Source organism: Acinonyx jubatus, chromosome F2 (assembly GCF_027475565.1).
Source record: "Acinonyx jubatus isolate Ajub_Pintada_27869175 chromosome F2, VMU_Ajub_asm_v1.0, whole genome shotgun sequence".
Lineage (NCBI taxonomy): Eukaryota > Metazoa > Chordata > Mammalia > Carnivora > Felidae > Acinonyx > Acinonyx jubatus.
In genome coordinates, this window is record NC_069394.1 from 69,765,869 (window position 1) to 69,780,503 (window position 14,635).

At 41.7% G+C, this 14,635-nt stretch overlaps 1 protein-coding gene across 8 annotated transcripts in view; it reads left to right on the forward strand.

The window, feature by feature from the left end:
* The window catches only part of ASPH (aspartate beta-hydroxylase), a 222,546-nt gene that overhangs the window by 174,732 nt on the left and 33,179 nt on the right, over window positions 1–14,635 (forward strand). For all 8 annotated transcript variants that reach the window (XM_053208017.1, XM_053208012.1, XM_053208011.1 and 5 more), the window contains one exon: window positions 3,887–4,024. In XM_053208017.1, the coding sequence (XP_053063992.1) occupies window positions 3,887–4,024 (138 nt within the window). The remainder of the gene's footprint in view (window positions 1–3,886; window positions 4,025–14,635) is intronic.

Here is a 14,635-nt window from a genome sequence, read left to right on the forward strand (position 1 = left end):
AATAAGCCTATAGGAAACCCGCATTAGTATATTCTCGATATCAGGTATTGTGAATTGACTGTCATGCCCTGAGTTTACAGATGGGGAAGCAACCATTCTTCATGTTCCGATGCATGGGGCTCTGCTCAGGCACCAAAAGAGGAGCAAACTCACAGCTTCTGTGCTGCAGAGGCTGACAATAAAATTGTTTTTGAAGAAGGTTTTTCTAACAGGGTTGTTTCTAACTCACAAACTATGAGATCATGACCTGAGCCAAAATCAGGGGTCGGACACTTAACCAGCTGAGCCACCCAGGCGCCCCTAAACCATGATCGTCTTAGAGCAGCTCACCTGCAGCTGTTCTCAGTATTTCCATTACTGCACAAATCCACATTGTAGCTGGTCTCCTACTCAAAGTCAGGATTCCTGTGTCTGCTGCCTGTGTGGTGTCACCATGCAAGGTCACAGAGACGGCTCATGTGTCTTCTTCTAAACCGTTTTTCTTCCTGGGCTCCATCTCTCATTTGATGATACTGCCAACTTCTCTCCTGTGCAGTCGGGGCCACGTTTGGGGAAGTTCACTTCCCCAGCCTCTGGCACCCATCTCACCTTCCCGCTTGCTCGGTCAGTGTTGTCAGCCTCGGAGAGGGCTGGACAAGCCTGGCTGTTGTTTATTGCTTTTGTCTTACTTTCTTCCAGGACATCGTGTGCTCAAAAACCGTACGGTGTAAAATTATAAATAAAGTCATATGTCCAAGTGATGGCATTGATAGTCCTTCACGGTCCAGCCGCAGCCAGCCGTCCTCACCACAAGTGTGGCTCATGTGCCCCACTGTGCACAGAGCTCCAGGGGCACAGGCTCCAGCTGGGGTCACACCTGACAGGCCTGTGCCCCAGACAGGGCCTGGGCTTTTCAGAGTGGGGATCTTTTGATATACTGTTTTGGTGTTGTGTGTGTGTGTGTGTGTGTGTGTGTGTGTGTGTGTGTGTGTAAACCATACCTGGCAAGAATTTGAAGTATAGGAGACATTAATATAAAACACATGTAAGAAGGTATCCACAGGTGATCTGTTTATTTTCATATCCTCGATTAGAGGTATAAAAGGGAAAGAGTAAAGAGAGAATTTTCAGAGGATTCTAACTTGATCATTGATTTTCTAGCAATTTGTATTGTAAGAAAGCAGCCTGACTGAATTCATTGGGCCCTCTACATAATTGAAGATTATTTTACCTTCATTGAAGATGATTTTTTAAAATTCCTGACGCATCACTGTCACAGTTTTGTTTCTTGAAAAGTTAAGTAGCAGAGGGGTACACAAAAAGGGTCCAGTAGGACTGGCTTTGAGTGTGAGAAGAGACCTTGGCGATAGCGGTAACCTGACACTGTGGGTGAAGCGACTTGCCCAGGCATCCGGCAGGGTGAATGTTAGGTCTGGGACTACGTTGTGACTTTTAACTCCTGAACTAGAGCTATGAGCTTTGCTGGTTTGGTTTCTCTAGAAGATTTTTTTTTTCTCCCTTCTGACATTGTGCCTGGCCCATAAAATGAATTACTGCCTGATTCAAAAATAAGCATTTCAAAAAAAAAATCAACTGTGGTAATTCATATTGTTGTTCACTTTAACACTGAACGGTGTAGGAAATGAGATCCTAAATTTAAATTGGACAGAAATAACTAAAATAGTCAAATTGATTTCAAAAGTAAAACGCAAAATTCAAAATTCCATTCAAAATTCAAAAACAAAATTCACGCAATGACTAGCCACTTTAAGTTTCGGGCTTTTAAAAAACTACTTTATGGCTACAACTTAACATGTATTTCAAGGAAGACATATAAGAATGATGAGTATATATATTCTTAACTTGAGGCATTATGGAGAAAGATAAATAAGAATATCACTTCTGATAGGTTTTTTTTTTCTTTTTTAATGATAGGAAGATAGAAGGAGAATGGATGGATGAAGTTGCTAGAGCCTTGGGTTTATAGTTCAAAATACTTACTGATTTCTTAAAAATTTCTTTTAATTCCTTTTTGTATTTTAGAGAGAGAGAGCATGCGTGCAAGTGAGGGATGGGCAGAGAGAGAGAGACAGAGACAGAGACAGTCTTAAGCAGGCTCCCCCTCAGTGCAGAGCCCGATACAGGGCTCAGTCCCACAACCCTGGGATCACCACCTGAGCCACCCGGGTGCCCCAACATATTTAGCCTTTTTCAATACTAGCTTCAACATTTGTAAAATGGAGATATTTGAGATTATTAAAGAGATCAGATGCAATTACACATGTAAAAGTGAGCAATAACCTGAAAAGTGTTACTGAACATATGACGTGGTACTGTTATCACAGTTGATTTTTCTAGTGAAGGAAATTTTGACCTAAGGATTTTAAGACCTTTAAAAGGTACTAGTCTTTACATTAAAGTATATCTGGAGTTGGAGCGCCTGGATGGCTCAGTCGGTTGAGCGTCCGACTCTTGATCTCGTCTTAGGTCATGATCTCAGTTCAAGCCCCACGTTGGGCTCCACACTGACAGCGTGGAGCCTGCTTGGGACTCTCTCCCCCTTTCTCTACCCCTCCCATGCACTCTCTCTCTCTCTCTTGCTCTCCAAAATGAATTAAAAACAATAAAGCTTAAAAATATTTTTTTAATTAAGTCTATCTGGAGTTTTATGAAGATACTCTCTTTGCATAGCTTCTTCATCCACCTGACATTAAATGCCTCTGTTTAAGTGATCAGAATTTGTATTCGAATGCCCTCTTCCAAAGCAACCGTTAGTGCAGACTTGCAGTCATGAAGGCAGTACTAGTAAGTACAGCCCTTGGGGGGCCTTCCACCCCGAAGACAGTGGAGACTGCGCGGTGCAACAGTCCCATGGGGAGGGCCCCTGGGGAGCATATGGTGAGGGTGTCACTCAAAGGAGACATATGGAGCAGCATACCCTGCAGCCAGCTGTCCCTGAAAAGGCTAGTCTTCTTGGAGGCAAGTTGCCTCATGTTACAACTAGATGAAAGCCACAAATGTTATTCCTCATGGCGGCAGAAAACCCAAAAAAGGAACAAAACTTCCCCCTTAAAAAAGTCCACTGTGGGCTACCTCCATATTTATGGCCAGCTGAGAATGATACTTCCTTTCTGTCTGCTTAATTTCATGGAGGGTTTGTGCTCCGCCACCTCGGGGCCAGCTTCTGGAATGGGGACTTGGAAAGAAAGTGCATGGGAAAAGACGTAACATTTCTTTTTAGCAATCCGATTCAGTAAATGCAAACGTCTTTGAAGAAATTATTAAAATCCTAGCCCTAGCCCTTTCCTTTTAAGGGAAACTTAGAACTTGAGAAATGAAAGCCAAAAGATACAATCTGCTGTGGTTTCTTATGTTATTTATCTGCTTGACAAATATGTCCTAGACTCTGTGCTGGACACTCCAAGGAAGACCACAGTTATCGCAGCATGAACCCTGCGTTGCAAGAGCATACAGCCTCAGAGTGAAACTAAAATGCATACATGCATTTGTCATGGGTCATGAGCAGAAACCCACTCAAATGATCGTATTCTCGCCAGTGTTAACAGATTTGGGCCCTGACTAGCAGCTGTTTATTTACATGTTACAAAAATGACACTTCAGGGGCGCCTGGGTGGCTCAGTCGGTTAAGCGTCCGACTTCAGCTCAGGTCTCGATCTCGCGGTCTGTGAGTTCGAGCCCCACGTCAGGCTGTGTGCTGACAGCTCAGAGCCTGGAGCCTGTTTCGGATTCTGTGTCTCCCTCTCTCTGACCCTCCCCTGTTCATGCTCTGTCTCTCTCTGTCTCAAAAATAAATAAAAAACGATAAAAAAAAATTTTTTTAAATGACACTGTAGTTTTAAATTAATAAAAATGCTTCATTTGTAGTTCAGTCTCTTTGTCCTTTCAGGCCTATAAGTGGTACGAGCTTGGGCACAAGAGGGGACATTTTGCATCTGTGTGGCAGCGCTCCCTCTACAACGTACATGGACTGAAAGCCCAGCCATGGTGGACCCCAAAAGAAACGGGCTACACAGAATTGGTGAAGGTGAGTGCTTGACGTGAGTGCCCACGAATCGTTGTCTGTTTCCTACTCAGAATCAGAGAATGCCTACCATGTAGAGGAATGTCAGAGAGGAGATTGATTTTATATCCAGTGACATTTGCAAAAAGACTGGTGAAAGACGGGCGCCTGGGTGGCTCAGGTGGTTAAGCGTCTGACTCGTGCTCTCGGCTCAGGTCATGATCTCACAGTTTGTAGGTTCGAGGCCCTCATCAGGCTGTATGCTGACCGTATGGAGCCTGCTTGGGATTCTGTCTCCCTCTCTCTCTGCCCCTCCTCTGCTCTCTCTCTATCTCACTGTCTCAAAATAAATAAAAATAAACTTGAAAGAAAAAAAAAGATTGGAAAAGAATCTTTTCTCCTGTTACCCAAAAAGGGTCAGTTTAGACGGGAAAGAAAGGAATTTTTCTAGAAGAACAGTTCTCAAACATTTTGACTTTAGGAACCCTTGACACTCTTAAAACTTACGGAGCACCCCAAGGAGCCTGTATATGGGGGGTTGTGTCTGTCAGTCTAACTATTCAAGATTAACACTAAAAAGAAATGTACTATTTATGAATTCTTTAAAGATAATAAAACATTTCATTACATGCTAATATAAATAACTTAAAAAGTAACTTTGTCTTCTAAACAAAAATATGCAGTACGAAGAGTGGAATTGTTTTATATTTGTATACATCTCTGATGTCTGGCTTAATACAAAACAGGATTCTCACATCTACGTCACATATATGTCATTTAGAGTGGTATTATTATCATATGTCAGGTAGCATCTGGAAAATTCCATTGTACACTGTGAAAGATTTGGGTATGAAAAGGGCAAATAACATCCTTGTATTGTTAAGGAAATGGTTTTGATCTTACAGACCCCCTTTAGGGGAAGGAATACCCTAGGCATCCCTGGGCTGTATTTGGAGAACAACTACTTCTGAGTCTATTAAAAAAAAAAGGCAATATTTTTAGAAAATGTTGTGGCAGATTTGTAGGATAGAGAATCACTAAGTGATTCTAACAATTTAATGCCAAAAGAGAGAGAGAGAGAGAGAGAGAGAGAGAGAGGGAGGAAGGGAGAGAGAGAGAGAGAGAGAGAAAGAGAAAGAAATTGGAAGCTTTTGTTTTGGTAGATTAAATCCAAACGGTAAGAATGTCTGTGATTTTGGCAGAGGCTGGTCAGAAGTTTACTGTTGCTTTGGTAAGCTCTTTCTTCTTCTTACCTGTATTAATAAAGTGGGAGGTAAATTAATTCATAGTTTTAATAATGTTGTTTTCTACTCCAAATGTAGAAGATGTCATCTACCTTATAGGTTAGATGGGCTTCCATCCAGCTTGAGAATCTAACTGCCATATAGACGTCGTTCAGACATAACATTCTGCTGCTCAGTCAGCTGATTGTACATCTCCGATACGTGTTTTCCAACACCGTCAAGAAATTCTCCAGTTCTCAGGGGACACTGACTGAGTGTCCTACAAATGTAACTCAGTTCTGACACTGTCTGCCTGGAGAGAGCATCAAGTTCCACAGGTTAAGGGCTCAGTCTCACAAGACTGCCCCCAATTCAGACACCAGCTGCAAGTTCAGGCTGCCACCTGTGCTTTGATTGGCCATGAATTGGAGTTTCCTACGACTCCCTCCTTGGGTTGGATTGCTTTGCCAGAGTGGCTCACAGAACTCAGAAATGGTTGCTTGGGTTTATCCATTTATTGTGAAGGGGATGTTATAAAGGATACAGATGAACAGCCAGATAAAGAGGTACCTAGGATGAGGTCCAGAAGGTTCTGAGTGCAGGAACTTGTGTCCCCATGGAACTGGGATGTTGCTGCCTCTTGGTGTGTGGACACTTTCATCAACACAGAAGCTCAGCAAATCTTGTTCAAGTTTTTATAGAGCTTAATTGACAATACCTGTTACCCTGTCCTGGGGGCTGGTGGGTGAGGCTACAAGTTCTAACCCTTCAATCATTTGGTCTTTTTGGTGACCATCCTGAGGTTATCAAGGGGCCCCATTCTAAGTCACCTCATTAACATAAACTCAGTTTTGCTCAAAAAGGCTTCCTTTAAATGACAAGACACTCCTGTAATTCAGGAAATCCTAAGGGTTTTAAGGAGCTCAGTGCCAGGAATCTGAGACAAAGATCAAATATATATCCTATTATACCACAGGTCACCCCCTGTTTTGTTTTGTTTTGTTTTGTTTTGTTTTGTTTTGTTTTTATGCATCCTGTATAACAAAGGATCATAACAGTTAATAGACACTGGCACATTACTAGAGTTCCATTCAGTCACTAATAATTAGTCTAGTTCATCATCATATCATTTGAAAATATCTCCCAGGGCAAGGCCGCTCAAGTTGGCAGGCCTCCATTAGATCTCATCAGGTTCCAAAAGTATGAGTGGCCCTAGAAATATATGGCTTCACCTTTTCAGGCATCTGGTATAATTGAGCTAAGAGACAATATCATCTCTTGCCCTGAGCCTCTTTTGAGGCGTTAATACAATATTGGCTTTCCCTCCATTCCCTCCATTCCAGAACCTATGTGTTCCTTCCCTTACCCCCAGCTACTTTTCCTCCTTCTCTTCATTTATACTCAGAATATGTCCACTTTTGGAAAGCACATTAAGTTGGACCATTGTGCTGGCCTAGACTGCAGGCAGTGATGCTAGTCTGACAGACAGCTGCCCCTCCCATGCAGATGGGGGAAAGCAAGTAGGTGAGAACTAGAGGGCTGTTCTGACCACCAGCCAGTGTAGCTACTCCCGGGAGAGGTGAGAGGAAAAGCAAGAATAACAAAATATTGATCACTTTGGACTCTGAGTCATAGATATATGGAAATTTATACCGTTCTCCCTACTTTTAGGTTTTACATTTTTCCATGTTGCTGTTGTTGTTGTTTGTTAAAGAACATCTTGAACAAGATAGGCAAGATTTCTAAGTCTTCACTGATGAATTTTTTTCTACTTGGGGAGAAAAAGGCTCAGGGTGGTTTCAGTTTACTTACATTAAATAAGCATTACTCGACTATATTTATTCTGAATTTCTTTGTAAAAGCACACTATAATCATCATAATCCAATTGTAAAGAGGCCACCATCAGTTAGATTTTAAATATTTAATAAGCCAGAAAACCGTGGTATGGTGACAGTGAGTACAGTTGGATTTAAAGAAGTTCTATAGGGGCGCCTGGGTGGCGCAGTCGGTTAAACGTCCGACTTCAGCTCAGGTCATGATCTCGCGGTCCGTGAGTTCGAGCCCCGCGTCGGGCTCTGGGCTGATGGCTCCGAGCCTGGAGCCTGCTTCCGATTCTTTGTCTCCCTCTCTCTCTGCCCCTCCCCTGTTCTTGCTCTGTCTCTCTCTGTCTCAGAGATAAATAAATGTAAAAAAAAAAATAAAAATAAAAAAAATAAAGAGGTTCTGTATCCAAAGCAGAAATAGGAAAGGACAAACATCTTCCTGGATAAATCCACCACATTTACCACTGTCAGCGGTTCCTTCCATTGTAAAAGTTCATCCTGTCGCAGATTGTATCACACTGAGCTCTTCGGATTCTCTTTCTACCATCTAACCTTTCATCTCCTGGTCTCGTTGTGAGTTTATTTCCCAACTATAGCTTTGTGGATGCTTTCAAGTTCAAGTAACAGAAACGCAACTGGAACCTGGCTTATGTAACAAGGAATTTGATGGACTCCGGTGAAGGAAGCCTAGCAGTAGGGCAGACTTTAGAGGTTGTGCACCCAGGCAGAAGGTTTTCTTGCGTCTTCGCTTCCTCCCCAGCTAGCTTCGTCCTTGTACTGGCTTATGTCAAGATGGCTGCCAGCAGCACCTGAAACAAAAGGTTAGAAAGTGTTTGAGAGCTGCATAATGTTGTTGAACCACCACGCCACCAAATGGCATTCTAGAAACCTCCTAGCAGACCTTGTCCTGGTGGTCATAACCATGTCACATGGGCATTCACAGTTACAAAGGAGTCTGAGGGACCAGGAAGCTGGCAGCAGGCTGGGACAGCAAGCTTCCAGCTGGAGAAAGAGTGTACCTCTCCATCAACCAGGGAACAAAAATATTTTCCTTCAGTCTGATTGAGCTAGTTAAGTCACATTTCCATTCTGGATGAATTACTGGCAAGGGGCTGTGAGATTATCTTTAAACCAATAGATCAACTCCTGAAGCCAGGGAGAGGTCAGATTTCTCTTACGTTGAATGGATTATCTGAGAGGAAGTGAACACCCAAATGATTTTGGAGTGGTGGTGGAGGTCCGGAGCTGATGGCCAAGAATGAATTCGAGTCACCTTTGACTCAAAAAGGTGGTTTTATTAAAGCAGGGCGATAGGAGTTGTGGGTAGGAAGAGCTGCGCCAGGGGTGTGAGGAGTGACTGATTATATACCTGGGAGCTGGGAGAGGGTAAGGAAAAAGGAAGGTTTCCAAAAGGACTTTCATATGCTAAAGCGGACTCACAAGATACTGGGGGCCTTGCTATTGCTGAGCTGAAGTCCTTTCTCCCTCTAGGGAAGCATTAACCTTAAGAGAGTAGGGAGTCCCTGGAGGAATGTTTCACTCTGTATTTACCTCAAATATTTGTCAATGGGCTTCAGGTTATAAAGAAATTTAATTTTACCTACCATTTCCTTCTGCCTTTGTTTCCCTCATCTGAACTAAATCAGGGTTCTGTCAGGAAGGAGGAGGAGACACATCAGATGTTTGGACCAGTGACCTCCAGTGTTCAGTGCCCTTGCTGACTGTGGACATGCACTCAGGTTCAAACACTATTCTGTGCTTTCTCCTCTTTCTTGTCATTCATTTTCTTAAAAAAAACCTTCCTCGCTTTGGTTCAACTGCCGTGAAAGTTTCTTGTTACAACCAAAGCTGCGCTCCCCAAATGAGTTTTTCACTCATTTTATTCTATCTCCAGCTGCCTAGAGACATTAACATTCAATGTGAAAGTTAATTCACCATGTAATCCCATGGTTAATACTCCTTTCCAACTATATGGTTTTGGTCAGGGACTCAGCTTTTCCCAAAATCCCAGGTTTACTGCTCTGTCCATATTTCTTAGTACTGCCCTTTACTATTTTCAATTCAGCCAAAATTCCTCCTCCCCCCAGACCATCCCATGTGATAGTCTCTCGCCCCTATCTCCCTTCGTTTTCTCCTTCTTTTCTATCCCCTTTACAGCCAATTTTTGTTTATCCTTCAGATGTTAGAGAAGTGGTCATTTCTTTTAGGAGGATAAGTTAGAGGTCCTTCCTTGCATGTGTCCAAAAGCACCTTATACCTCCTTTTTAAGTACTGATGCAGGATTCTAACAGCCTCTTTAATTCCCTGTAGCCCCCTGAGATCTATATGCCCTAAGATGGCAGGTCTGTGTCCGTCATATTCATGCGTGGTTAGCACAGTATCTGATACAGGGTAGGTACTCACAAATGGGATTTGTTGTATAAGTTTCTATAATAAAGTTTCTTTTCTCAAGTTGTTTCATAGTTGTGTCGGAAGTCCCAGGGGTACAAAAATCCTACCACTTCTATTTCGTACGTATGAGCAATTGGCACAGCATCCTTTTTGGCCTTTCCTGAATGTAGGGGAAATTGTCTCATACTGCCACTGCACTCAGAGGGCTGCCTGGAGAAGATAAAGATCTTCTCTCCCTATTTCAGGGACAAGGGACAAGGGTATTCTTTTCTAGAAACTTTCACTGTATGATAGGTAAGGATATTTAGAGTGTTCAGAGTTCCTGTTGAAATTTCAAGTATTTAATTACTCGTATAAACTGTTGGGGGATGGGACAGGATTTTGGAATGACCGAGGGAATATCTTTGTAACTCTGTGATGAAAGCGCTGAGAAAAAACATCGAAATCAACTTCTGCAGAGCTCTGTACATTAACCAAAGAGTTGCAGCCATTTGAGGAACATTTATTCAAGAAAATCTGCTCAACCTCAGTAAGAACAGAAGGATTTGTGGGATAGTAACTTGACTTATTCTCATCCATTCCTCCCCACCTCCAGATAGCCTTGAAAACTGGCAGTCTTACAACTCTAGCTGTGAAGACCACAGCCTTGTGGGCATTACCGTCACCAGATGAGGTTTGGGGCATTTTGCAAAGTTTCGTATCCAGAGCACTACCATTATTTGACGTATCTTGTGCTGCTCAGGACAGTGTTATTATTTGATCTCGCTCTTAAGTACAGCTTTGTCCCAGGATGTTAGTCAAAACAATCAGTGGCCATTTTTTAAATACCACAGCTGCCCAAAGCAGTTGTACCAACTGAGGCAAAGAAAAATGCTTCACAAGGAAAATCTGATGAACAAGATGCCCATGAGGGGCTTTGAAAAGCTCTGACGTATTGCCGGGGATGTATATTCCAGTGTGTGTACACTCTAGGGTACATGCCCGGGAAATATCAAGGGGATCACAGTCCTTTGCCTTTGGCTGACTGAGGCTCCGCGGAGGCAAGAAGTGAAGAATAAAGCAGAGTTGTAAACTGCCTGGGTATTGCAGGCATGCTCCAGAACGCACACAGAGCCTCTCACCACAAAGAGGGGAGAGTTACTAGTTCAATTCAATCAGTGAAATCTGTGGCCATGCATTTGCTGACCATCAAACTAACCCAGAAGAGGCTTTAGTGGTCATGCATGACAATAGAGTGACAGACTTAACAGAATTAATCCGAGAAAGCCACCGAACAAACAAGTAGCAACAGCAACGGAAATCAGCAACAACAAATGTTGGAGGAGGGCAGATCTGATTTCTAGAGTTGCCACATTATCTAAAATGTCTAGTTTCAACAAAAGTTACGTAACACACAAAGAAACAGAAGAGTATATATGTTACAGGAAAATACAGTCCATAGAAACCGTTCGTGAGGGGCCTAGATGCTGAACTTAACTAGACAAAGACTTTAAATCAATGTTATAAATGTGCCCAAATAACTGAAAGAAACCATATCTAAAGAATTAAAGGAAATTATGACAGTGATAGTTCATTTAATAAAGGATATTAATAAAGACATAGAAATATAGAAAGGAACCAAATGGGAAATCTGGAGCGTTAGAGTACTAACACCTTGAGTGTAAAATGACCAGAGAGGCTTAGCAGCAGATTTGAGCTAATAGGAGAAATAATCATCAACCTTGAAGTTGGGTTGATTAAGATTATTCATACTAAGGAACAGAAAGAAAAGAGAATGAAGAACACAGTCTCTTGTGCACCGTCAAGTGTAACGATGTATGTGTAATGGGGTCCTCAGAAAGAGAGAAGAAAGAGAGGTGGTAGAAAGATTATTGGAAGAAATAGTGGCCAAAAGCCTAGCAAGTTAGATGAAAGAGCTTACGTGACACATCCAAGAAGCTCAGTGAGCTTCAGGTACGATAAACTCAAAAAATATGCTTAGACGCTTCTCGGGCTGTCAGAAGCCAAAACACAGCGAGTCTCTCGAAAGTGCAGAGGGAAAGAGAACTCCTTGTGGAAAAGGGATCCTCAATATGATTACTAGCTAAGTGGTCATTAGATACCACGGAGTCCAGAAGGCAGTGGGGTGACATTTAAATGCAGAAAGAAAAATAAAAAGAATTCCATAGCTAGCAAAATAATCTCAAACATAAAGGAGAAATGAAGACATTCCTAGAGAAATAAAAACTGGGAGAGTTTCGTGCTGGTGGACCAGCTCCCCAACAAAAGGCAAATGTTCAAGTTGAAATGAAAACACTAGATGATGACTTAAATCCACATGAAGAAAAAAGAGCATTCCAAAAGATAACCCCATGGGTAAACATAAAAGAGTACATTTTTTTCCCTTGTCACTCTTCTTACATCTGATTTTTAAAACTGCCATAGGGTGCACACATAGATCAATAAAATAGAACTGAGAGTCTTACGTTTGTGACCAGTTGCTTTTTTGATAAGGGTGCCAAGACAGTGCAACAGGGAAAGAATTGTCTTTTCACAAAAGGACAGGTTGGACAACTGAATATCAATCTGCAAAAAAATGAAGCTACCTCATACTCTGCACCAAAAATGGAAATAGACCTAAATGTAAGAAGGAAAACTATAAAACTTGCAGAAGAAAACATAGAAATTAATTTCATAACATTGAGTTAGGCAGTGTTGTTTTTTTTTTTTTAGATATGACACCAAAAGCACAATGACAGAAGTCAAAATAGAGAAATCAGATTTCATTAAAACCTACACTTTTGTGTTTCAAAGAACACAGGCAATAAAGTGAAAATAAAATCCACAGAATGAGAGGTGATATTTGCAAGTCATTATCTGGCCAAGGACTTGTATCTAGAATATATTAAGAACTCTCTCAACTCTAAAATATAGAGACAACTCGGTTTTAAAATGGGAAAAGATTGGAATAGACATTTCTTCAAAGAGGATCTATGAATGGCCAAGCAGCACAAAAAAAGATGCTGAATGTTATTCATCATTAGGGAAATGCAAATCAAAACCACAGGACACCTCTTAGCACCCACTAGGATGGCTGTAACAAAAAAGGTGAACATTAACAAGTGTTAGCAAGTACAAGGAAAAATTGGAGCCCTCAAACAAGGCTGCTGGGAATGTCAAGTAATGCAGCCACTTCGGAAAACAGTACGGCGGTTCCTCAAAAAAGCTAAACAGGGTAATAATGGCCCAGCACTTCCACTCCTAGGTATTTTTGGACGTTTGTCCAAAAATCTGTGCATGAATGTTCGCAATAGCATTATTCATAACAGCAAAAAAGTAGAAGCAATCTAAATGGTGATTGAATGAGGAAACAAAATGTGTTATAACTACACAATGGCAGTAAAAAAAATGACGTATTGATGCGTGATACAACATGGATGAACCCTGAAAAACTACGCCGAGTGGAAGAAAACAGGCACAAAAGACCACTTATTTTGCGTGATTCTATTTATGTGAACTGTCCAGATTAGGCAAATGCATGGAGACAGAAAGTAGATTGGTGATTGCTAGGGACTGAGGAGATGGGATGAGGGAGTGACAGCTAATGGGTAAGCACTTACTTTTGGCATGATGAAAAGGTTCTAAAATAAAGTGGATGGTTGCACAACTCTGTGAATATATTAAAAACCACTGTATTATAAAAGTCAAATGAATTTTGGTATGTGAGTTATAGCTCAATAAATCTGTTTTTTAACAAAGGAAACCGTGATATTATATTGTAGTTCAAGTATGTTAAAAATAAATAGGTTTCTGGGGCGCCTGGGGGTTTCAGTCAGTTAAGGGTCTGACTTGGGCTCAGGTCATGATCTCACGGTTTGTGAGTTTGTGCCCCGCGTCGGGCTCTGTGCTGACAGCTCAGAGCCTGGAGCCTTCTTCGGATTCTGTGTCTCCCTCTCTCTCTGCCCCTCCCCCACTCATGCTCTGTCTCTCTCTCTCTCTGTCAAAAATAAATAAACATTAAAAAAAATTTTTTAAGGGGCGCCTGGGTGGCTCAGTCGGTTAAGCGGCCGACTTCGGCTCAGGTCATGATCTCGCGGTCCGTGAGTTCGAGCCCCGCATCGGGCTCTGTGCTGACAGCTCGGAGCCTAGAGCCTGTTTCAGATTCTGTGTCTCCCTCTCTCTGACCCTCCCCTGTTCATGCTCTGTCTCTCCCTCTCTCAAAAATAAATAAAACGTTAAAAAAAAAAAAAGTAAAAAAAAAATTTTTTTTTTTAATAAAAATCGGTTTCTGGGGGGTTGATGAAAAACACCTACCTTAACAATCATCAGTGAGACCACAGAGTGAAGCAGTTTAGAGCATAGGACTCCGTGGCCACATTGCCTATTTCTGGTATTTTGGTCCAGTCCTTGCTAGCTGTGTAACATGGCGCAACACTCTGTGTCTTTTGATTTCATTATCCGCAGTGTCTGTGGAAATGGGATTTGTTCCCTGACTGCTCAGATTTAACAAGTCACTAGGAAGTGCTCAGTAAGTATTAGTTATTACTTGTGATTTTAATTAGTTACCTTGTTTTCATAGAAAATACTTCTTAGTTTCCAAAATGCTTGGAAAGGCAATTTTGTAATATTGCGTATTATCAAAATAATAATGTAACAGCTGTAGTGTATGTGTTTGCAGTCAATGCACTGAGCGCTTTTGTATATAGTACTTCTAATCTTTACAGAACTCTCCAAGATAGGTGTGTCTGTGCCCACTTATGTATGAGTAAAGGAGGGAGTAGAGAAATGAGGTTTGTCCATGGTTTCATATTTAATGCTGGCAGGGCTGGGATTTGAAGGAAAATCTTTGTCCCCAAAGTCCATACCTTCGCTGTAGCCCACTCTGCCCTCAGAGTTACTGGCGTCTGCTCTTAGTTTCAAGTCCTCCTTTTTGTCAATCCTGTATTTCAAAATCCAGTTTACCTAGACTTCTTGATTTCAGCCCTGCCTGCTTTAAGTTCTTCTTTATTTAAGAAGAAAAGCAGGACCTGTGCATCGATCGCAGGGTCCCCAGCAGCACAGAATCTTAGAGTGTGTGACATCTTGTGTTTGAAACTCAGTGCATTACTTGCTAACTGTCTTTCCTTGTAAAAATGTTAATATTGTGTCTGGTTATGACTTTCAAATAAGAAAGTAATTTCAAGGTGACCATCTGCCAATAATGACTGTGACAAGAGAG